Here is a 23,537-nt window from a genome sequence, read left to right on the forward strand (position 1 = left end):
AGCTGATAAAATGGACAGTAAGTGTAGAAACAAGGAGGTGGTTTTAATGTTATGCCTGATCAGTATATATAAAATAATGAAATATTAGTGTGGACGCAGATTAAAATAAAGGGTAGAAAAACACATCGTTGACGTTATTAGTCATGAAAGAGTTGAATGGTGAAATGGACGACTGGAACATTACTGACGTGGCTTAAGTGGTACTTTTTCCATTAGTGCACTCATAAACCACAAGTAGCGATGGGGTACGAGCCGTACTCACAACTAGTCGAGAGACAGAGATAACGGACACGCTGTTCACTTTCCTCCCTCTGTCCCAGCGTAACACTTTACTGTATCTGTATTGATCTGAGCCCAGCCTGCAATATTGAAGCATTTCAGGCTATTAAGGAGCCCCGGGGAGAGCCAGACAGTCTCGAGTCCGTATCGCTTCCACTCTCCTGACAGTTTCATAAGTGGCCTCATCCTGCATGAGACAGCGCCCATAGACGCCATTAGATTTAGGCTAAGAGATAGTGGGAGATGTGGGAGAACAGGGGGTATAGGTGTGGACGGAGACAGGCGCAGTTTTTATCTCTTTAACGCTCGCCCCGAGGTTCCGCCTATCTCCGTATTATTTAACGTCCACTCCAGGGTCTTCCTGTCCCAAGCTGGCCCCAATCAGAGCCTCGCACTGGTTCCTCTGTCCCACTAATAACGATCAATCATTCTCTAACATGTCATCTGAGCCGAGAGAGCAGCTATGATGGGAAAATAATCAATACTGAAAGATACTCTATACTGCTAAAAGTATATGGACACCCTCCCATTATAAGTTCAATAAGTATAAGAAATATTCAACCACACTCCCTTAAATTGACATTGTATCCCCCTTAATGTAGTATGTCTTGGCATTTCTGTTAATCTGTGATGCCAGACACACAGACATACAAAGTATTTTCCCCTTTTTCTCCCACTTTAGCGCATCCAATTTCTACCCGTCAGTCATCCTCTCACTAATGCTGGTCCCTGCTCCTGATTGGGGAGGATGAGGCTGCTCCACGCCCCCTCCGACACGTGCACAGTAATCGAACATCTTATCACCTACACTTGACGAGTGCAGTGCGGTACAGCGCTGTGTACGGAGAGCCACACCCTCTACCGCACTCCTTCCCCATCTCCGTGCAGGCACCGCCAACCAGCCAGCAGAGGTCGTAATCGCACTAGTCTGAGAGAGAGTCCCCATCCGGCTTAGTCCCGCCCCTTATCTGAACAACAGGACAAACGTTGTTCATGTGGCCATTCAGCCTCAGCCGGCAAGGCAGAGCCGAGATTCGATACGATGTATTCGAGATCTCAGCTCTGGTGTACAGCGTGTATTTTTACCGCTGCGCCACCTGAGCGGCATTCTTCTATTTTTGCTAATTTGTTATATTTAATTTTATTTTGGTTTAGATCTTAGAACTAATTTTATTATAAGACAATACCAGTAAACAAAATGTAGCTTTAAAATTATTATTTCATTAATTAAAAATGAAGATTGATTTAAAGTAGGGCTGTCACGCGATTACAATTTTTACTCGCTATTAATCGCGATTCAAGAACCAAATCATTTGTGATTAATCGACTGCAAAAATAATTAACCAAAATTTGTTATGTTATGCACATTTTTATTGCAAGAAAATGTTTTTCAATAAAAAAATAAGGCAAAATAAAGCAAGCTTATTTGTGTAGCACCTTTCAAACACAGTGGCAATTTAAAGTACTTTACAAAAGGAAAAATTAAAAGCATTAAAACATTCCTGAGATCCAGAACCTCAAATAAAATTATGATAAAATTATCAATCTAAATTAGTTTTAGAAAGCCAGACAATGCCTGTATAGAGTTGTTAACAGCCCCCATCTTTTATTTAAAGATTTTATTTAAAATGACAAGTCTGTTCACATTATCTGGTAAAAGTGAGTGAGGATCTTTTCCTGTTCGTAACCCTGCCACTGAAAACAGGCGCTCAGGGTACTAATACGAACCATTTCTAGATGCAACACGTATAACGTCATGTCGACCCACATCGTTAACTATGTTGAAGCATATACAGTCCATTGTGATCCATCTAACACCTGTGTTTGTAATGTTCCCACGACGTGTTCAGTTCATGAGCTTTACATCCAAATTCCTCTGAAATAAAGTTAGACTGAGTCTGAGCTCATTTTATCTGTAACGTTTATCCGTGCGCGCAGACGCCCGACTAAACAAATCCGTGCTCTGACCAAAGATGATATTAAAGCGTCAATCAATAACTGTAATTCTGTCTAGTGATGATTTCTCACGCTTTTTGAAAACAAAAATTATTATTCGAAGCGCCCTTATATCTCACAATAAGCAGCAGCAGCTCGAGAAGTTTGTAACTCAACTCCGCAAACTGGAAAAAGAGCCGTGTTATGCTATACAGTATAAACACAATGTTACTGTGGTAAAGCGGCGCAAATTACGTATGTTTAAACGGTGACGTATGTTTAAAATGGCACAAACAGCCCAATCAAAATCGTTTGACTTACTGTATATCACCCATGTGGAAAAGAAATACCCCCACCCTGCGCGTCCCGAACCCGAATAACTGGTTGTGCCACACAGTACTGCGAGTGTATACAGTCTAACCAAGTGAGGGTTGAGGGTCTTGCTCAGGGGCCCAATCCATCAGTTATTACAACTTATTCAGTTCCTACAGAAGCAAAGCAGCCCCAGACCATCACACCACGACCAACAGGTTCGACTGCTGGTATGATGAGCTCCCTGGTGTATAGTGGGAGACGTGCTCTGTTCACAGTATCGCTATTATTGATTCAGGAGTTGATTCATATGAAATCGGTTTCAAATAAACACCAGCTACAGAACACCTTGTGTGACTTGCTTTCCTTACAGGTGGGAGGCTGAACCAGCAAACTTAGCACTGATGTACTTTTGCTTCTACCTGGCTCTGTGAAGTAACGTTTTCTGCTCTCATCTACATGCAAAGCCAGAATCGCTTACGCTTTACGACCGGCTGTAACTGATATTGAACCACGCATTTCTATATGTGCTCGCAGAATAGGCTCAGCCGTCGCATTGAATAAAATAGGGCGGTATTATCTTACTGAAATAAATATTTCAATCAGCTTGTCGAGAGTTTTTGCAATGGTTTCTGTGCGAGGATTGATGGGAAGGGGGGGTGCGGGGATTTGGGTTGGGGTCGGCACACGGAAGGTTGAAAACTCGTGGATTAGTGAACTTCAAATCAAGCTTCTGCCATTGTTGTCTCAGTGCCCTGATCTACACCCTATAGAAAACCTGTGGGGTGAGCTAAACAGGAGGGTGCACAAGAGGACCCGGGATAATTTCTAGCTTTGTGTCCTCCAACCTTATGTTATAAGAGAAGACTAAGTGCTGCTTCATCGGCAAAAGAAGTTGTACAGAGTACCAAGTTCTCACCACACTTAAAAGATATTTTGGCACCAAGGACACCAAACAATCAAGTGTTTTAGGTCTTATTTTGACCCATTCTCTCTGCAAACACGTCTTAAAATGTGCAACAGCACCTTTTCTGATTTGGGGTAAAATATAAAAATATAAAATTCCTCATCGACCATCTTTTTCTCGTTTTCCCTTAGCAGCTACAGACCTGGTACACTGAGCGGTAATGTGTTCCCTCCAAGCCACGAAAAGCCGAGCGATATGCCATTCTGAACCTCAGTTCATTCAGTGGGGACATTCAACACCTCCATACTCATGAGCTCACAGATGCCCTAAAGTGTTGTTCTGTTAGATGGTCTCTTTAAAAAAAAGACCTAACAGGAATAGAGATGATGGTAGAATGAAGATGAGCTCACCGCAGGTTCTCCGAGCTGAACTCGGACTCCAGGAACTTGAGGAACTGGTCCTGACCCACTGGATCCTTTAGAGCTTCCTCCAGGGAGAAACCCCATTTCCTGACCCTCTGCTGACTGGGATCTTTACTGAGATATAAATAGAAAGACGGAGGTAAAAAACGAGTATAAGAAATAACAATAACTTAGTCCTGCTGGTGGCTTTACTCAACACAACTCAGTAATAAACATTAATTTTTAATTTACTTTTACGGCATGTAGCGGACGTGTTTATCCGAAGCAACTTACAATTGTGACTGCAAGGAACAGTGGCAACCTGGCAGACGTGGGGCTTGAACTAGCAACCTTCTGATTACTAGCCCCTTACCTTAACCACTTAGTTATAAAATTGAAATGTTATAATTTGCTGTCAGTAATTAAATTACTTCCCCCCCCCCCCCCCCCCCAGTGTGTTACTATCTTATGGTGTGAAGTCGTATGGTCAGGGTCGTGGCAGATTCGTTCTTACTGGGAAACACTGGGTGCAAGGGTGGAATACCCAACATACAGCGCCAATCCATTTCAGGATGTTTGGAAGATGGGGTCAGAGTGCACAATCAGCCATTGGAGATGGTTAAGGGCCTTGCTCAAGGGCAGATTTTGCATGGCAGAGCTGGGATTCAAATTCCTATAGGAGTCTGGAAAGCTTTAAAATTGATCTGTTGTTGATATATAATGTCATTCATTTATTCATTGTCTGTTTTAGCACCTCTTTATCCTGGTCAGGGTCGCGGTGGGTCTGATTCACTGGGCAAAAGGCAAGAAACACCCCGGACAGGTCAGCAGTTCATCACAGGGCAGATACACACACGTTTACTCACACTCACTAATTAATGTGCTTTTTTTCCAATTAATTTCAACCATATTTTGTTTATTTGTATAATATTATTAATTGATTTATTGGTGTTAGAATAAACTTAACCTGTTTATTTACAGCATATCAGCACATAAATGCTTTAACCATAAACGTCCATCACTTAGCCTGCTGAGCTACTTTTAATCTGTAATAAATTCCATAGGAATAAATCATGATACATTAGTCACCATGAATATTCGCTTCGGGCAAATGAATTCTTACATAATTTAGCATGAAATTGTCAGATAGAAGGACACCGTGGCTAATGCGATCCGTATTTTAAGAACATGTCATGTAGGAAGAAGAATGAACTCCTACACTGTCTGAGTTATCGAGACATCCATCATCGTTCTAACAGCATCATCAGCAGACACTTCAGATTCTCTTTTCCTTTGTTGGTGTTTAGCAGCTGCTGTTGTAGCTTGAGATTATTCACTGTACGTTAAACCGTACTTATTAGATTTTACACTGCATTTAAGTGCACTGACGTGTGTAGTATTATGAGTTTTTGTTCAGCGTAATGTCATGATTATTTTGTGTATATTTATTGCATTTTTATATGATCTTTAAGTTTAAATAAAAATAAAGACCTGAAGGCTGCTTAATTCTTTAAGAAATGTATTTAACTAGTTAGAAAATGCAAGAGGAGCCTTGAATTATAAGTAGAGAATCATGGGGGACTTTTTTCAAAGAATCTAAACAATCTATACATACAGTATTTATGGTCTTATGGTCAGGGTCCAGGTTTACTGGGAAACGCTGGGTGCAAGGCAGGAATATCTAGTCAGGGCGCCAATCCATTGCAGGGCTTTAGCCGCCCCCCAGACAGAGCCAATAATGTCTGTGTAGATCCCTGGCTGGCTGATAGCACAGCTGAGATTTTAACTTGGAACGTAACAGATCGCTGTTCCACCTTAATGCCATGTTTTGTTAATTTACTTTGTTAATTGCTTACAGCATTTATATAACTAGTTAGAAAGTTGAAGAACCTGTTAGTGATTTATTTAGAGAAGAACGTTCTACAGCTATGAGAACGCATGCAGACTAAACAGTATATGGGTTGAAAAGTTATAGACACTTTTAAATAAATGCACGAGTTCTTATTCAGAAGTAAAATTATCATCGCAGTAAAACCCAGGGACAGATGAGACGAGGTTCATCCATTTGTTTCTTTTCACTGAATGGAAGAGGGACCTTAAATTGTGAGATTTATTTTATATAAATTTTTTAGAAAATGTGGTCTGGAATTTATTTTTAAATAAATAAAATTGTAATGTAGTTTTAAAATATGCTGTTAAATACACCCATCTTTAACAGTGATTATACTAACATCTGGATTTTATTGGCACATTTGTTTGCAAAAAATGGTTAAAAATGTGTATAAAACTCTTGACAGGATTACTGTCTGAAAAAAGCTGTGTCCCTCTGCACGGCCTAGTTTGGGCGGCAGATGAAGCTTGAGGGCTCAGTTGCATGTGATCTCATAATCTTTTTTTATTGACAATCATTTGCACCTTATAGGTGTTAATTCGCTTCAGGTGGAAGGTTTTCTATATGTCATGGCTTCTCTCTGTCTTCTTTGACATCTTCTTGCTTGGTACACCTGATTTTCCCTGAAGCTGTGATGCCAGACTGCTCGATCGATTCTATAACTACTGTAATGGTCATTATACTGTAGTAAAGCTCTTTAAATTACACTGAATCTCAGCATTCTCTTTATTTTCGAAAACTCGCCCCCGTGTGTCTTGGCTTGTTGGGCCTCACAAAGGAACTTCCTGTTTCTGAGAGCTGGCTTGTTGCGGATGGCCAGAGTAGCCTCTCATGTTGAGAACTCATCCAGTTCTGAATTCTGCACTATCCCATTTTCATCCACTCTCTCCGCTGTGGCTTGTGGAAGTTTTCAGCACTTTTCTTCTAATAATTTGGCCACCATATTAATTTTTTAGTCACAGTTTTTTTTTTTACCCTGATTAAATACCTGCAAATGGGTTCTATTGTCTTTCATGCAGGTGTGTGGGGATCACACCCCATTAAAGAAGAAATTGGAGAAGAAAAAAAGAGAAGCCGTGACATGTAGGAAACTTTCCACCTGAAGCGAATTAACACTTAAAAGGTGCAGGTACCTATCAATCAAAAAAAAATTAAAAGATCACATGTAACTGAGCCCTTGAGGCATAGCTGATAGAAGGCACAGCTGATTGTGAAACATAAGAAATTAACAAATCAACATGCTTCTGCGCCTCCATTCCCCAACTGCTGACCAAACTAGGTTGTGCAGAGGGACACAATTCCTAAAAGAAGAACAGCTCTTTTGAGGGTTACCATCATATTAAAATAACAGCATTTTAGCACACTGGAGAGTCCCACATTGCCTAAAATGATGTTTGAAAACCGTAGGGTTGGTTAAATATTGCCACCAGAATTAAATCTGCATGATGTGACTTTAAAGTAAAAAAGTCTTTCATTTGATCTTGAATAAAATCTTCTGTCCTATAGTTCATTTTTCAGATTACTGGAGCTTATCAGGTTCTAAAACAGCAGAGTCAGTCAGAGGAATTAAAAACACCTGAAGGGGAAGATGTGACGATAACATTTTAGGAAGTGAAAAAGTCAAACCTGGCCTCCATCTCCCAGAAAGTGCCGTCATCACTGATCCAGGGGTTGGGGGGCTCGAGGGGGCACACGAAGGGATCGTACTCCAGAAACTGCTCTGTGTAGCTCATCAGCCTACAAACGTACCAAAATACAAATCAACTTTAACTCTTTTCACAAAAAATGATGTCATTAGACAACAGAAAACATCGAACACCAGTGATACTGAGTATAAGGGCGCATTCACATGAGACGAATCTGCATTAGTGTGGAATAAGCGTCAGATCCAGTGTTACAGCTCCACATGTATCTGTGTTTATCTGGATTTTCCTCCCTGTTTCACTTTTAAACTTGTGTTACAGCTCGAGCTTTTGAGAAATTGTAAGAATCAGAATCAGCTTCTCCGAGAGTCTAAAATGCTTATCGTAGTAAAAGAAGGAGACAGGAGCACTAAACTTCTCTTCATTATTACTGCTCATAAGTTCCTCCACTAATCAAATTCCTCACTCGCTGTTTTAGTACAATAAGTCACGTTAAGCTTTGTTCACGTTAAGCTGTGTTTGTACGGCCTGAGTCGCTTTTATCACGTCACATCAAACAGTTTGTCTCTTTGGAGGAGCTTTGAAAAGGTCACAGTTCAGTTAGATGAACTTCGAGTGGGGCGACAAGCGCAAAAATCATTAGTCCAACATGGCAAAAGTGCAGCACCGCCACATAGGGTTGCCAACTTGCAGAACTGGAAATAAGGAACACCCTGGGCAGGCAGGTTGGCAGAAAGCATAGGGTGGGGGGTAGGTGGTTAGGGTTGCACCTGTAAAAAATATAACGGGTCTTACACCGTCAGAGGAACATTATTAAAATGTTTTATTGAGGCTGTTTAACATATATTATATTTATTCTTTATAGTAATAAATCAGAACCATATTTTAGGCAAAAAAAACATAAAGAACATCATGTAACATTTTCTCTCAATAGTGCAAACCACATTTTTACATAATCCATCTTCATACTGACATGCAGCCCCGGTTCTGGACTGCGTTGCTTAGAGGGGCAGTGAGAAAGTCTGGGGGGTGGGGGTCAATGCCCACCCCAGCGCCCCTGTAGCGCCGGCCCTGCTTGTGTTACTTTAGTTTCGCCCTAAGCCGGATTCAAACCTAGGGTGGAAAAATATACGCGGTGCGCTCTGCCCACTGCGCTACTCAAATAGCAGAGTAATAAACAGGTTGTTATGCTGATATAACCTGCACACACACAGCGTTACTAAGACTAAAAGTGAAGACTACTTAAAATAATAACCAAATGCTTTCTAATTCCCACGGTAGCAGCAGTTTCCTTCTGTTTCATACATATCGCCCCGTCTCAGTCTAATCTGCAGCATTTCTCTCCCACTGATAAAAATACGGAACAAAGCGCGTCCTGTATCAGTTCAATACGGAACACCACGTTTAGTTTCCAAATAAGGAACGATTTCGTATTTTATGGGACGGGTGGCAACCCTACTTCCACACTCCATAGGAAAGAACGGCACAGCCAGCACAATTGCGGTTTTGCCGCCTTTCATGTGACTGAGACCTAAGGTATGATGTGAATCGGTCACATGTAGTTTAGCCATTTCACACACACACATACACACACACTTTTCACGTGTTTATAAAAAAACCTGTTTTCTTTTAATAAACCGAGGCATTCATACTTTGACTCGGCATCTTGTCTGTGTACTTTTCTCGTTTACAACCAATGATTCTTCTCCTGGTTACTTATTTTATATGAGCTCAAGGGACAGGAGCGCAAGTAACACTATGGAATGCAAGCACTGGTGATACAGGAATAAATCACTGTGTAACATACGTATATGATAGCATCTAACACTAGTGGTACTGTGTAATATCAGTCGTACTGCATAAAAAATCCAGCAGATCAGTGGGATTCATATATTCATATATAAATAACTGACCCGATGTAACGTGGTGAGAGAGTTAAAGAGAAGCTAATGTGACGAACAAACAACAAATCCTAAGTGTGCAGCACGGTGTTAGCTTACAGCCGAGTATGAACTGTGTTCAGCCAGCGGTGGGAAATAAAACAGGCGTACGCACATCAACCTTTAAAAGAGTTAAAATGCTCATAAGACCCTCGTCTAATTGGCTAAATGTATCGATTAGCTGCCAAATGCGCAAAAAGCCTTGAGGAGATGGTTAAGCGTGGGAAAGCTGTGCTGCTGTGGGACGATACTCTGCCCTCATGTTCTTCAGGTTCTGTTTGGGGTCCCTGACACCTCAGAGTCTCTTTAACAGCTCGCAAAATATCATTAGACTTATTTAGTTGGCTTGATACTTCATGTCTGTTCCTAATTTTATGGAAACTGCAAGTGAACAATATTTTTACATTGATATTGTGTTCCAAACACCCCCCAATATACACATATACACTTCTGTCTGGGGTCTCAGAGACTCCAGCTAGAATACATGATGAAATTGTTTGTAGTTTCTGTCTGGTGTTGAAGGTACAGCTAACTCCATGGCATATGTTGGCTTTTGCACCTTTTGCTTTCAAGTTTTTCACAAAAACAAGCTGAATTGTGGCCTCATCAGACCACAGAATGTTTTCACTGTCTTTCGGTCCGTCTGAGATGAGCACAGGCCCAGAGAACTTGCCGCCACTTCTGCATGGAATTCATGTAAAGCTTTCTCTTTGCATAATAGAATCCTGGATTCGATTTCCAGGTGGAGCGGTTTGGGTCCTTTCTGTGTGGAGTTTGCATGTCAAAAACTTGTAAAACATGACGTTAAAATCCTAATAAATAAACAAACACACACAGTGTGTCAGTGTGACTACATGTATCACTGAAGCATGACTTGCTTAACACGAACTAAGATTTTTTCAAATCTCCTAAATCTTTTTACAATATCATGTACATTTGATGGTGAAAGACTGGAATTGTTTGTAATCGTGCTTTGAGAAATGTTCTTTAAGATGTCCTACATAGAAAGGGCCAAGGTTGCCTCCACCTACTGAGGAGACTGAGGTGCTTTGGAGTGATCCAACCACTGCTAAGATCCTTCACATGCAGTGGTGTGCTGTGGAGATGCAATCTCGGAGAGAGACAGGATAACAAGCTAGTCAGGAGAGCGAGCTCTGTCCTGAACTGTCCTCTCAAATCTAAAGAGGCGCTGCAAGAAAGGAAGATGATAGCTAAGCTGTCATCCATCTTACACAACACCTCACATCCACTACACGAGTCTGTAGGGGTTCTAACAAGCTCCCTCAGCACCAGACTTCTCCACCCTCTGTGTAAGAAGGAGCGCTACTGCAGGTCCTTCATTCCAGCAGCTATCAGGGCTTACAATAATATGTAATATATCACTCATATCTACATTTACACGTCCTATAGTGCAATACAGAAAGTGCAATATGTAATATATTATTCATAACAACAGCCATAACATTAAATCGACCTCCTTGTTTCTACACTTACTTTCCATTTTATCAGCTCCACTTACCATATAGAAGCTTTTTGTAGTTCTACAATGACTGACTGTAGTCCATCTGTTTCTCTGCATGCTTTGTTAGCCCCCTTTCACCCTGTTCTTTAATGATCAGGACCCCCACAGAGCAGGTATTATTTAGGTGGTGGATCATTCTCAGCACTGCAGTGACACTGACATGGTGGTGGTGTGTTAGTGTGTGTTGTGCTGGTTTGAGTGGATCAGACACAGCAGCGCTGCTGGAGTTTTTAAACACCTCACTGTCCCTGCTGGACTGAGAATAGTCCACCAACCAAAAATATCCAGCCAACAGCACCCCGTGGGCAGCGTCCTGTGACCACTGATGAAGGTCTAGAAGATGACCGACTCAAACAGCAGCAATAGATGAGCGATCGTCTCTGACTTTACATCTACAAGGTGGACCGACTAGGTAGGAGTGTCTAATAGAGTGGACAGTGAGTGGACACTGAGAATGTGCTGAGAATGATCCACCACCCAAATAATACCTGCTCTGTGGTGGTCCTGACCATTGAAGAACAGGGTGAAAGGGGGCTAAAAAAAGTATGCAGAGAAACATATGGACTACAGTCAGTAATTGTAGAACTACAAAGTGCTTCTATATGGTAAGTGGAGCTGATAAAATGGACAGTGAGTGTAGAAACAAGGAGGTGGTTTTAATGTTATGGCTGATCAGTGTATGCTGTATATTATATTCACAATAATATAACTAAATACATCACTTGTGTTTAAAGGGAATCATTTTAGTGTGAATAAATGCATTTTATCTTTTTTATCTGGTCGACTATCCTCTTAGGAATTTTACCACAAAGTGGTGAGCCTTGCATGCATTGGCTGAGCAAAGACTTCATGTCAGACCGAGCTTGGTAAAGTCAAACCTGAGAGTTTGATGGGTGTCACAAAGTCCCAGAACAACAAGATGCACTTACGTCTCTGCTACTTTAGACATTTTCATACAGTGTCTGTCCAGCTGCGTTTTCAGGAATGAAATCTGCAAATGTTGAGAAGAATTTTATTAGTCATTGAATAGCATAACCAGACACACTTACATTTACATTTACGGCATTTAGCCTTTATCCAGTACTGTGACAGTATTCAGTCTGAGCTATTGAGGATTAAGGGCCTTCTAAGTTTTTACTGCAAACAAGCTGAATTTTGGACTCATCACTGGCTTTTGGTCCATCTGAGATGAGCTCAGGCCCGGAGAACTTGGCAGCGTCTCTGCATAGAATTGATGTACGGTTTCAGGTTGCATTTTTGATGCAGCGCTGGATTGCGTTAAGTGACAACGGTTTTCTGAAGCACTCCCAAACCAGATTTCTCCAACAAAAGTCAGCAACATTAGATACATGTGACAATTATATATATATATATATATATACTGTATATATATATATATGATCCGACATCATTCTGATCGTGTCATTTTCTGCTCTCTAATAACGCTCCGGCCATCTTAACCCGCAACGCACGCAATGGGTAAATGTTCTAGCCAGCTTCCGGCGTAGTGAGGAAGCGTCGCTCTCTACTTAAAATGGTGGCATACACTACGTAGTGCACTTCACAGTAACAGATAATATGAATGGAACGCTCCTACAAAATTGGCGCTAATGATTGTAAGAACCGCTTTCTGAACCAGTCAGAGCTTCTGATTGTAATTGTTAGTAAGAAATGCTGTTATTTGCATGTTTTCAGTTTGCGTCACACAGATGACGCGGTAATGAAACGCTCGATCGGCTTTCTAACGAGTTCGTGTTTTACTTCACAACCGGGAAAAGTTTGGAGGTTTTTAATTATAAGCACATTTACAAAATAACGGATTCTATTCCTAATGGGACACACGCTTATAAATTTAATAGCATCTGGAAGAACAGAAGCTCAGGTAAGCAGCGGTTATGGATGTTTTGCTGTGTTTTGGATTTTGGCCGCTGTGCTGTGATTTGCAATGAAAACAAAACGTCAGTTTAAGCTTTTAACTGGAACCTAGGAAAGTAAAAGCACGAAGTAAAATGGCTAAATACACTCGCTAATCTGTTGCTTTTATCTGAACTTACAGATTATTTGTTTATTTCTATGCTACATTTGCAATATATGTTTTGTGTTTATTATATTGACTCGTGACTTGACTCGGACTCTAGCCTAAAGACTCGTGACTCGACTCGGACTCGTATTTTGTGACTTGTGAACATCTCTTTTGTATGGTAGACGGTGAAAGACCGGAATTGTTTGCAATCTTGCTTTGAGAAGTGTTCTTTATGAACAATTTTTTTGCCACAAAGTGGTGAGGCTTGAGTAAAGACTTCATGTTGATGTATTTGCTGGTGGAAAAAAAACAGATGGATCGAGTTTGTATCATGTTTTAGAAAAGAGACACAGAGAAGGTAACAACAGAAGAAGCCGGAAACTGTCTAGCACAGAGAATGTGATTTAAATACACAATCCTTCACTTGGAGAGAGCTGAGCTGACCATTAATTGCATGGCAGGTGGGCAAGGTACTGTAAAAAGTGCCCCTCCTGCCACATTACATCTTCTGATAATATTGAAAATCTTTTAAATGCTAATACCAGTATTTAAATCTTAAAATAAGTACGGTACAGTATATGCTGGTATTCTTGCATTTGGAAAAGATCCACAGGGAAGTTATGCACAGTCCATTATATAAGCCATAAAGCTATAAATAGTCGTGAGCACAAAGTTATTTTACAGTCACTGGAAAATTCCCAGTAGCAGGTATCGAAAAGTAAAAATCTGATACTACCTGAGCACAGGACTGTTATATTTATAATAAAAAGGTATGATGGTTCTTATTTAGAATATGAATAGCAATTTTTTAATCACGCGCTTGTGTAAAGTACCATGTTGTGCTGCTAACATTTTAATAACAGTGTAAAGCCCAATAAATTAAAAAGGCAATTTTAAATAAATTAAAATATCAATTATCTGAACACTTAAGGGTGTGGAATTAAGCTTTAAGTGCTGTGTTATGACTGCACTGCAAAAACAATTATAGCGTTGCTTTTTTAGGATGTATGCACTTACACACTTACCTCCTTCTCCACGTCCTCTTTAGTGTCCTTCCTGAAGTGTTGAGAGTGTGTATGTATGGGACTCTGGGTCAGCGTGTCGTCTACAACACCGTACACTGACTGCAGACACACAGAGACGACCTATCAGCAGGATTAAATCACTTAAAGAACTTGTTAGTATGGCCATTAATCCTGATGTCATGTGGCACAAGCCACAACCATTACTACACGTCCATTTTTTAAAAATTCATATTGAATCGATTATTTTCCTGACTGCTTTTTCTGTGTGGAGTTTGCATGTTCCCTCTGTGTCCATGTGGGTTTCCTCTGGGTGCTCCAGTTTCCTCCAATTAGTCCTAAGACATGCAGTCAGGCCAACTGGAACTACTAAAAACTGTCCAAAGTCTGAGTGTGTATGTGTATTAGCCCTGTGATGGACTGGCGACCTGTCCAAGTGTTTCCTGGTGGTAAAACAGACAATTTATGAATAAATGAATGAATTTATTAATGATGGGTCCTCGTGTGCAGTTTTTCTTGCAGGTTCTGGACCTTTTCTGATCCGGATTAGCTGTTAGTATAGAAAAACTAATATTAAATATATTTCCTGAGTCACAGACATCCAATCTGTATCTATTTCATATAGACATAAGACTAAGACTGTGATTGATCTACGTCCTGTACATGGTCACTCTACCTTTTTGACCCTGTGTGGATTCTTCATGCGCCGACACTTTCTGATGTCCATTTCGGTGGTATTGACGCAGCCCGGCTGTAAATCACATAATCGATATTTAATTTCTCACCCATCTTTCCCACACAGTTCAGAAAAATCGTTCAGTACGGCTCACGGTGGAACCGAATGACCTAGATTAACCAATTATACTGTAGCCATCCGTCTAGAAATCCATATCTACACACACCACTGGTCGGTGGACGTCCCAGAAGGCTCGTTCTTGGCTGTCCAGGATCTTTCTCTCCGTTTTGTCCTTCTTTTTGTCAATCCTAAATGATTAGATAAGAAAGACATAAACAATACGATCATAATGAGGTCAGAAAGCCGTCCGGGTCGCGTGTCCTCGACTGTCACGGCTATAATTTTACCCACAGTTCTGTAGAATAAAAATCATACACTGAAAAACACATCACGGTTCTTATTTAGAATATGATCAGCTATTCTTTAATCACGCGCTTGTGTAAAGTACCATGTTGTGCTGCTAACATTTTAATAACAGTGTAAAGCCCAATAAATTAAAAAGGCAATTTAAAATAAATTTTAATATCAATATCATGATGCATGCTTTGTTAGCCCCATTTCATGCTGTTGTTCAATGTTCAGGACCCCCACAGGACCACCACAGAGCAGGTATTATTTGGGTGGTGGATCATTCTCAGCACTGCAGTGACACTGACATGGTGGTGGTGTGTTAGTGTGTGTTGTGCTGGTATGAGTGGATCAGACACAGCAGCGCTGCTGGAGTTTTTAAACACCTCACTGTCACTGCTGGACTGAGAATCGTCCACCAACCAAAAATATCCAGCCAACAGGGCCCCGTGGGCAGCGTCCTGTGACCACTAATGAAGGTCTACATTTACATTTTCAGCATTTTGCAGACGCTTTTATCCAAAGCGACTTACACAATGAGCAATTGAGGGTTAAGGGCCTTGCTCAGGGACCCAACAGTGGCAACTTGGTGGTGGCGGGGCTTGAACCGGCAACCTTCTGTTTACTAGTCCAGTACCTTAACCACTGAGCTATCACTGGCCCTAGAAGGTCTAGAAGATGACCGACTCACACAGCAGCAATAGATGAGCGATCGTCTCTGACTTTACATCTACAAGGTGGAACAACTAGGTAGGAGTGTCTAATAGAGTGGACAGTGAGTGGACACAGTGTTTAAAAACTCCATCAGCGCTGCTGTGTCTGATCCACTCATACCAGCACAACACACACAATTATCGGTGCCAGCAGCAGACAAAATTACCCACTAGTCTGCTATGTGGAAAAAAAGGGGATGGGGTTTTCAGCGCTGTGTCAGGACCCTGGTTAGTAGCCTGATGCGCCTGTACAGAAGTGGAGGAACGTGGCCTGTAGCCTAGTGGTTAAGGTACTGGACTAGTAATCAGAAGGTCGCTGGTTCAAGCCTCACAGCTGCCAGGTTGCTGCTGTTGGGCCCTTGAACAAGGCCCTTAACCCTCAATTGCTCAGACTGTATACTGTAACTGTAATGTAAGTCGCTTTGGATAAAGGCGTCTGCTAAATGCCAAAAATGTAAATGTAAATGAGATCAGTGCGTGACTCTCCATGCGCGAGAACGGCCTCACACCCGAATCCACAGAAGTACGGGCGAATAAAAAGGGGTCGGTGGATTGCGTACATGTAAGAGGGAGTGTGTGTCGGGCAAATATACCCTTCTAAGTGGAGAAGAAACAGGTCCTTAGGACCCATGTTACAGTGAGACACCCACTTTAATAACGTCCCTTCTGTGTGGAGTTTGCATGTTCTCCCCATGTCTGTGACGGTTTCCTACAGGTGCTCTGGTTTCCTCCGACAAGTCCAAAGACGTGCAGTCAGGTTAACTGGAGCTATTAGAAATTGTCCTAAGTGTGCGTGTGTGTGTGCGCTGTGATGGACTGGCGACCTGTCCGGGGTGTTTCCTGGTGGTAAAACAGATAATGAATGAATTAAGGAATGAATAAATTAACTATCGGAACTTGTGTCTAGTGTTTCTGGCAGGTTCTGGACCTTTACTGATCAAGATAAAGCAGTCGCAAAGCTCGACTGAAGTTGCTGTTAACATTAAATAAAGAAAAAGAAAGTTTTGTGGACGTTATTTGGCCACAAGGACAAGAAGTTTGAAGGGGAAATGATATTTAAACCTAACAACACCGTCCCTACTGTCAGGCAGGGCTGTATTATTATGCTCTGGAGCTGTTTTGCTGATGCATGGCAGAAAATAGATGGAATAATCAAAAAATAACCTCACATTCTTTTAACCCCACCAGCCAACAGAGTGATTTGATTTATCGGCCAAGACTTTGCCATTAGAATGGCTATAAATAATTAAAATCCCAGAATTTTGGGCTCAAAGTAAAGCCCATAACCACAGGAAATAAAAGTCCTGAGACTGCTATTATAATTTTATGTGATCTTTTAATTTCAGCCGTCGTTAGCAGAGCCATCCATTACAGCTTTCAGGGAAGAAGGTTGCTCTGCAGGGCCTGCCAGCGCCCGTCCTCATCAGCCCCGCACGTCTGCGCCGGAGCCAATTCATTTCTATTCCTGCCGCCTCGGTCTTATGTAAGTGACATTTGAGGAGCTCTCTTCTCTTTGTTGACCCTGTTTTACTGTCAGCCGTGCGTCCCTCGCTCCTCTCTCCGACTTATAAACTCCGGCGCCGTTTTCAGACCGAACTGAGGACTGAGTGCTGGTTAGATACAACCTCAAATCAGAAAAATATGGGACAGTGTGAAAATGCAAACAAATACGTTAACTTTGGTTTTTATGTCATTACAGACAGCATGAACTATGGGTAGCGCTGTCGCCTCACAGCAAGAAGGTCCTGGGTTCGATTCCCAGGTGGAACGGTCCAGGTCCTTTCTGTGTGAACTTTGCATGTTATCTCTGTGTTTGTGTGGGTTTCCTTCAGGTGCTCCGGTTTCCTCCCACAGACCCAAGACGTGCAGTCAGGTTAAGTGGAAATGCTAAATAAGCTCCTCTACTAGTCCAGTACTTCAACCACTAGGCTACAACTGCTCTACACTGGCTACTAAATTACAAGCATTTTGATATGAAGATGCCTTGTGTGTAAATACACTGTGTGTGTGTGTGTGTGTGTGTGTGTGTGACTTCACAACTGCTCATATGTTCATTGTCGACATGTGTGTGTGTTACAGTGTGTGTGTGTGTGTGTCCTGTGACGACTACTACATCTACATTTTCGGCATTTAGCAGACGCTTTTATCCAAAGCTACTTACAGTACTGTGACAGTGTACTGTCTAAGCAATTGAGGGTTAAGGGCCTTGCTCAAGGGTCCAACAGTGACAACCTGGCAGTGATGGGGCTTGAACCAGTGACCTTTTGATTACAAGTCCAGTACATTAACCACTAGGCTACAACTGCCCTACACTGGTTACTAAATTACAAGCATTTTGATATGAAGATGCTTTGTGTGTGAATACACTGTGTGTGTGTGTGTGTGTGTGTATGGCTTCACAAGTGTTCATATGTTCATTATATTATAGACATTATATGATATTATCGTGTGTGAATGTACAGTATAAGTTAATAGCCCTGGTTTAAGCCGCTTCACTAACAGCACTTACTTGACTTGGGCCTCGGCCTGCAAAAAGATGAACTCCCACTTCCTGGAGAACGCCCGCTGCAACCTCGCCAGGTTCTCCTGTAAAGAAAAAGGAATTAGAAATAGACTCATGGGGGGGTAGGAAGGTGAATAATGAAAATGCTCTGCAGCCTGTATGTGGGCTGTGTGGTCATGACTAACTTTGAAGACATGAATCAGCGCTCTGTGTTACTCGTTTTATTATTTTTTACTGTTTTTTCATCAGATTTGAACTAGAAAACTAAGAACTGGGCTAGTTTGGGAGTGAATTTGATTCTCTGCATGGCTGTGAAGTGACAAAAGTAGGGTCCTGTATTATTTAGATTAAACTCATACATATAATTACTTAAATAACTGATTGTCATGTTATAATGCAACACTGTTAAGGTAAAATGTCAGCCTAAACACAGTGCTTCTGGCATCGTTATTTAACAAACACTCTAGTTTATTCTTCAGTTAATGCTTTACTAATATGTACTGCATTTATTTCCACTGTTTTTCTTCCCGCTCAGTAATAAAGAGACGAGTTTTGTGGCTCTCTTCTATCCATCTCACGCTATCGATCAGAACAATCCACACACAGCCCCGCTGCTGTCTGTGCTCCCGGCAGTAATAGCTCTCTGTATTTCTCTCTCCGGAGACCCCGAGCAGATTTAGTGTTCCATTCGGGCGCGTCGATGCTCACCGCCTCGTAGTCCGCGAGCTCCAGCCGAGTCTTGTTCTGCATGGTCCTCTTGCACAGATAGATGGCTGTGAGGGAGGATAAAACAGCAAAGCAACAAAAAAAAAAGGAAAAAGTCAGGAAAGGAAAGGAAAATCGTGTCTACAGAGTCGATAAACCCACCAAACACGCACCCACACAGATAAAAAGAGCAAAGTCATGCACTGGATTTGATATACTGCTTATATGTGGTGTTGGGTGTGTTATCCAGCACCTTAGTCAGACTGATTTACAGTCTGTGATGAGCTGAATGTCACAGCTGACCACTGGAAGACCGCGGCCAAACGGCTTTACAAACAGTCCACAAGTTACAGAGTGTCCACTACTATAATAACAGCTTCAATTCAAGCTGTCTATAGGTCACATGGCTTATTATAGTATACAGTGGTACCTTGGACGTTTTAAATTAACAATGAACAGCTGCTTTGTTCAGCGCTCGGCTTGATCGGTGCAGTAAAACGTCACCAAAGTGTGAATATGAGACGAATCTGCATCAGTGTGGAATAAGCGTCAGATCCAGTGTTACAGCTCCACATGTATCTGTGTTTATCTGGATTTTCCTCCCTGCTTCACTTTAAAACTTGTCTTACAACTCGAGCTTCTGAGAAATTGTGAGAATCAGAATCAGCTTCTCCCAGAGTCTAAAACGCTTATCTTTAAAATAAAGCTTAACGTGGTTTAATGTACTAAAAAGCAACACAGGAACATTAAACCTCTCTTCATTATTACTGCTCATAAGTTCCTCCACTAATCAAATTCCTCGCTTGTTGTTTTAGTACAAGTGCACCACCACAAAACTTAACGTGGAAAAATGCAGAAAAGCGCAAAAGCTATTTTGTTACTTCTTATGTGAATGCGCCGGTAATGAACGGAATATGGTATTCCAACATCAAGCATCTCCACGATTAAGATAGATAGATAGATAGATAGATAGATAGATAGATAGATAGATAGATAGATAGATAGATAGACAGACAGACAGACAGACAGACAGACAGACAGACAGACAGACAGACAGACAGATACTTTATTGATCCCGAAGGAAATTAGAGTCCCAGTAGCATTGTACATCAGATACATACTATAGAGATTCAACAATTTAAGTTCGAAAACAGCACAAACATAACCAAGATTGGAGGTAACCTAAGTTTTACATATATTGCATAACTACAGAGCAGTTATTAATGATGTTATTAAGATATTAATGATGTTATTAAGTTATTAAGAAGCATAAAGAAACAATAAAGAAGTAAAGCTCGTAAAGTGCAGCTTTTATTGTATTTTTGATTGATTTTTAACTGTTTTTAATTGTATTTCAGTGTTTTTATATTATATTTGTGTTATTATCATCAGTGTATAAGTGTCAAAAACAACCTCATTATTTTACATGAGCCTAAAATATACGCAGCTCCATGGGACCATGGGACGCATTAACAGGATTCCCAAAGATCCTTATGGGAAAAAATACCTTCAAACTCAACGTCTTCAAAACGCGTTGCCACTCCCAGAACCAATTGACGTCGAGTTTCAAGGTACCGCTGTATTATATATAAGTTCATTAGAAAATAGAATCAAAAATAGTAAATCAGTCTTGATATACAATTGTCTACAGGAAACGTCAGACACCAGTCGTGTTCTGTTGTGGTTCCAACACCAGGATCATTAATATTTCATTGCTTCCCATCTCCGCTCCCCCATTTGCTGCCTACACAATTTTAAATGGGTTTTCAATAGATTTTGAAACAGCATTAGTGAGGTCTCGCACTGACGTTTGGCCACAGTGGGCAGGACAAAGTACTAAATTACTGCGATTGGATTATTTTTTAATAATACTGTATTTGTTTCCACCCCAACACTTTTCCATCCCTGTAGTTCAGGTTTTTCATTTGCTTTAAATGAATTCTCAGAACCGTTTCTTTTTTTTTCATTACTTGAGCGATGTAAGGTGGGACGTGTAAATAAAGCTGGGAACATACAGGCTGTGTCTCGCCAACAGGTTTATGTAGACGTACGTGTCCTAAAAACATTCCGTCTGATCACAGACGACTTCCAGAGTCTAATGTTTGTGTGCTTTACATCAACGGTTCTCTACCTTTTTTCTCTTAGACCCCCTTGACACTGGTTATGATAAATTTCTTCACTTTTATCATTCTTGTTTATGAGAAATGTGATGAATCCTTGATGAAGGTGAATATCTTGCTATTTTATGACTCTATTTGAAGTTGTGGTTTCACTTCTGTTGAACTGATGGTAGGAGCTTCCTCATCTTGGTCAACTTCAGTGGGATCTGCATCAACAACTGAATCAGAATCATTTGTACTCGCCGTTCGTTGACCTTTGCACTTTTGAGGTGGGCGAATCAATTTAGTGCAGTCAATCTGTCTTCCGCTGCTGGTGGATCCCTGATTGCAGTCGAGGTGGGTATATTGTTGCTCACGCCTCCTCCGACCAGCTTGCAGCCCTTAGCGGAACACTTTTTCACCCGTGCATCTATATCTGCCAATCAGGGTCCTTACACAGCGTTTGAAGACCCCACCCACATAGTCCGGTCATCCCGCCCTAGCAGAAACATGTCTGCTGCAGGCACTGCCAATTATGCTTGCTAGATGGCGCCCAGCCGACCAGTGGCAATGCCGAGTTTCAAACCGAGGAGTTCAGAATCTCGGCGCTTGTGTGCTACCTGGGCACCTGACTCTATCTATCTATTTTCTCGTCTGCTTCCGTCTGGGGTTTTCCGTCTATTGATTTTCTCGTCCAATCAAGTGTGATTCTTTCTTTTTTACCCCCTGTAGGCTCACTGACGCCTCCTGGTCGAGCACCCAATCCACGACCTGGATCACGACCTGCACATGCTTATCTGTGTCCTTGTGTTTATTTGAGGTTTCCACTTTATAATAGGACGGAAAGATGCCATCCTATGATGTGCATACACATTTAATGGCTGTTTACTTTATTCTTAGGACTGTTACCATGGTACAATTATCATGTAGTATCACACAGGGCAATATAAATATCCAGCAGCTCACCGTAGTCTGTGTTCTCAGGTTCCCAACAGTTCGACGGCCAAAAATAAGGAGCCTGAGATGAGAGAGAGAAAAGAATGCTGATTAATTGTCTTAAATAACAGCAGCACTACTTAACTTCCAACTTTCATTGACAAAAAATGATCTGCTCTATGTAGCACATTATGGGTAATGACTCTTAAATGTCTGCCCAAAGGAAGTGACATCAAGCCCCACCAAAAAATTTAGTAAGTAGTTCCATCCTAAATTTAAATTTGTCATTTGCACCTTCATTTTTGCATTTATCTCGCTTCCTCTATCGCTGTTGACCTCCATCCACTCCTGACCGAGGAGAGACTATCACACGTTCCCTCCAACATGTGTGAAGTAGCCGATTACTTCTTTTTCTATATAGAGATCCGTATCACACACGGAGAGTCACACACTGATCCCCGTTATCCCCCGTCTCTGTGCAGCACCATTGATCAGCCAGCAGAGGTCGTAACTGCAGCGGTTCTAAGGAATCTGCTTCAACACTCCCACCCTTCCACGGAGGATGGAGGATTCTCAGCACTGCAGTGACACTGACATGGTGGTGGTGTGTTAGTGTGTGTTGTGCTGGTATGAGTTTTAAACACCTCACTGTCACTGCTGGACTGAGAATAGTCCACCAACCAAATATATCCAGCCAACAGCGCCCCGTGGACAGCGTCATGTGACCACTGATGAAGGTCTAGAAGATGACCAACTCAAACAGCAGCAATAGATGAGCGATCGTCTCTGACTTTACATCTACAAGGACCAACTAGGTAGGAGTGTCTAATAGAGTGGACAGTGAGTGGACACGGTATTTAAAACCTCCACCACCATGTCAGTGTCACTGCAGTGCTGAGAATCATCCACCACCTGACCATTGAAGAACAGCATGAAAGGGGGCTAACAAAGTATGTAGAGAAACAGATGGACTACAGTCAGTAACTACAAAGTGCTTCTATATGGTAAGTGGAGCTGATAAAATGGATAGTGAGTGTAGAAACAAGGATGTGGTTTTAATTTTATGGCTGATCAGTGTATATCTGTATATATGACAAATAAAGGCATCCCATCCGCCCTGGATTATCCTAATTAAGCTGTAATAACAAAGCATTTACCAGTTCAGGTTTACTGGGACTTTATGTGACTGAAGTTCTAACAAACCCATCAAGCGCAGAACCAGATCCCACACACTTTTCCTCTCTTACATCCTCAGAGACAGATGGGACAAGCCTGGAAGTGCCTTTCCTGTCTACAGCCACTCGTCGGGTGGACTCGGGGCTCATGGTGGCGTGGAGGTAATTATTCCACAGGAACGTCATTACCTTCCCGCAACGTGATGATGAGCTTTTCTTCAGGGCGGGAAAGAAAACACCATTTGCGCTTGCTAATTAATGAAAGTGTGTGTGTGAGGGGGGTAGCGAGAGGAATTCGGTTAGTGTCGCTGACACTGCAGAGAAACTGTGACGTTAGTTGCCTCTTCACTCTTCTGCCATCAGGCAAACGCTTTAGAAGCATTAAGGCCAGAACAACAAGACTGACCAACAGTTTCTACCCACAGGCAGTCAGGCTTGTGAACAAAC

At 41.6% G+C, this 23,537-nt stretch overlaps 1 protein-coding gene across 1 annotated transcript in view; it reads right to left on the minus strand.

The window, feature by feature from the left end:
• Positions 1 to 23,537, minus strand: part of rgs6 (regulator of G protein signaling 6) — a 114,770-nt gene that overhangs the window by 7,243 nt on the left and 83,990 nt on the right. Inside the window, exons 6-14 of the mRNA XM_063002382.1 lie at positions 21,946 to 21,997; positions 18,884 to 18,948; positions 18,182 to 18,258; positions 14,778 to 14,859; positions 14,552 to 14,626; positions 13,879 to 13,977; positions 11,760 to 11,821; positions 7,352 to 7,462; positions 3,844 to 3,969 (exon numbers count right to left, since the gene is read on the minus strand). Coding sequence (XP_062858452.1) covers positions 3,844 to 3,969; positions 7,352 to 7,462; positions 11,760 to 11,821; positions 13,879 to 13,977; positions 14,552 to 14,626; positions 14,778 to 14,859; positions 18,182 to 18,258; positions 18,884 to 18,948; positions 21,946 to 21,997 — 749 coding nt within the window. The remainder of the gene's footprint in view (positions 1 to 3,843; positions 3,970 to 7,351; positions 7,463 to 11,759; positions 11,822 to 13,878; positions 13,978 to 14,551; positions 14,627 to 14,777; positions 14,860 to 18,181; positions 18,259 to 18,883; positions 18,949 to 21,945; positions 21,998 to 23,537) is intronic.

The sequence above is a fragment of the Trichomycterus rosablanca genome, chromosome 9, assembly GCF_030014385.1.
Source record: "Trichomycterus rosablanca isolate fTriRos1 chromosome 9, fTriRos1.hap1, whole genome shotgun sequence".
Taxonomy (NCBI): Eukaryota; Metazoa; Chordata; class Actinopteri; order Siluriformes; family Trichomycteridae; genus Trichomycterus; species Trichomycterus rosablanca.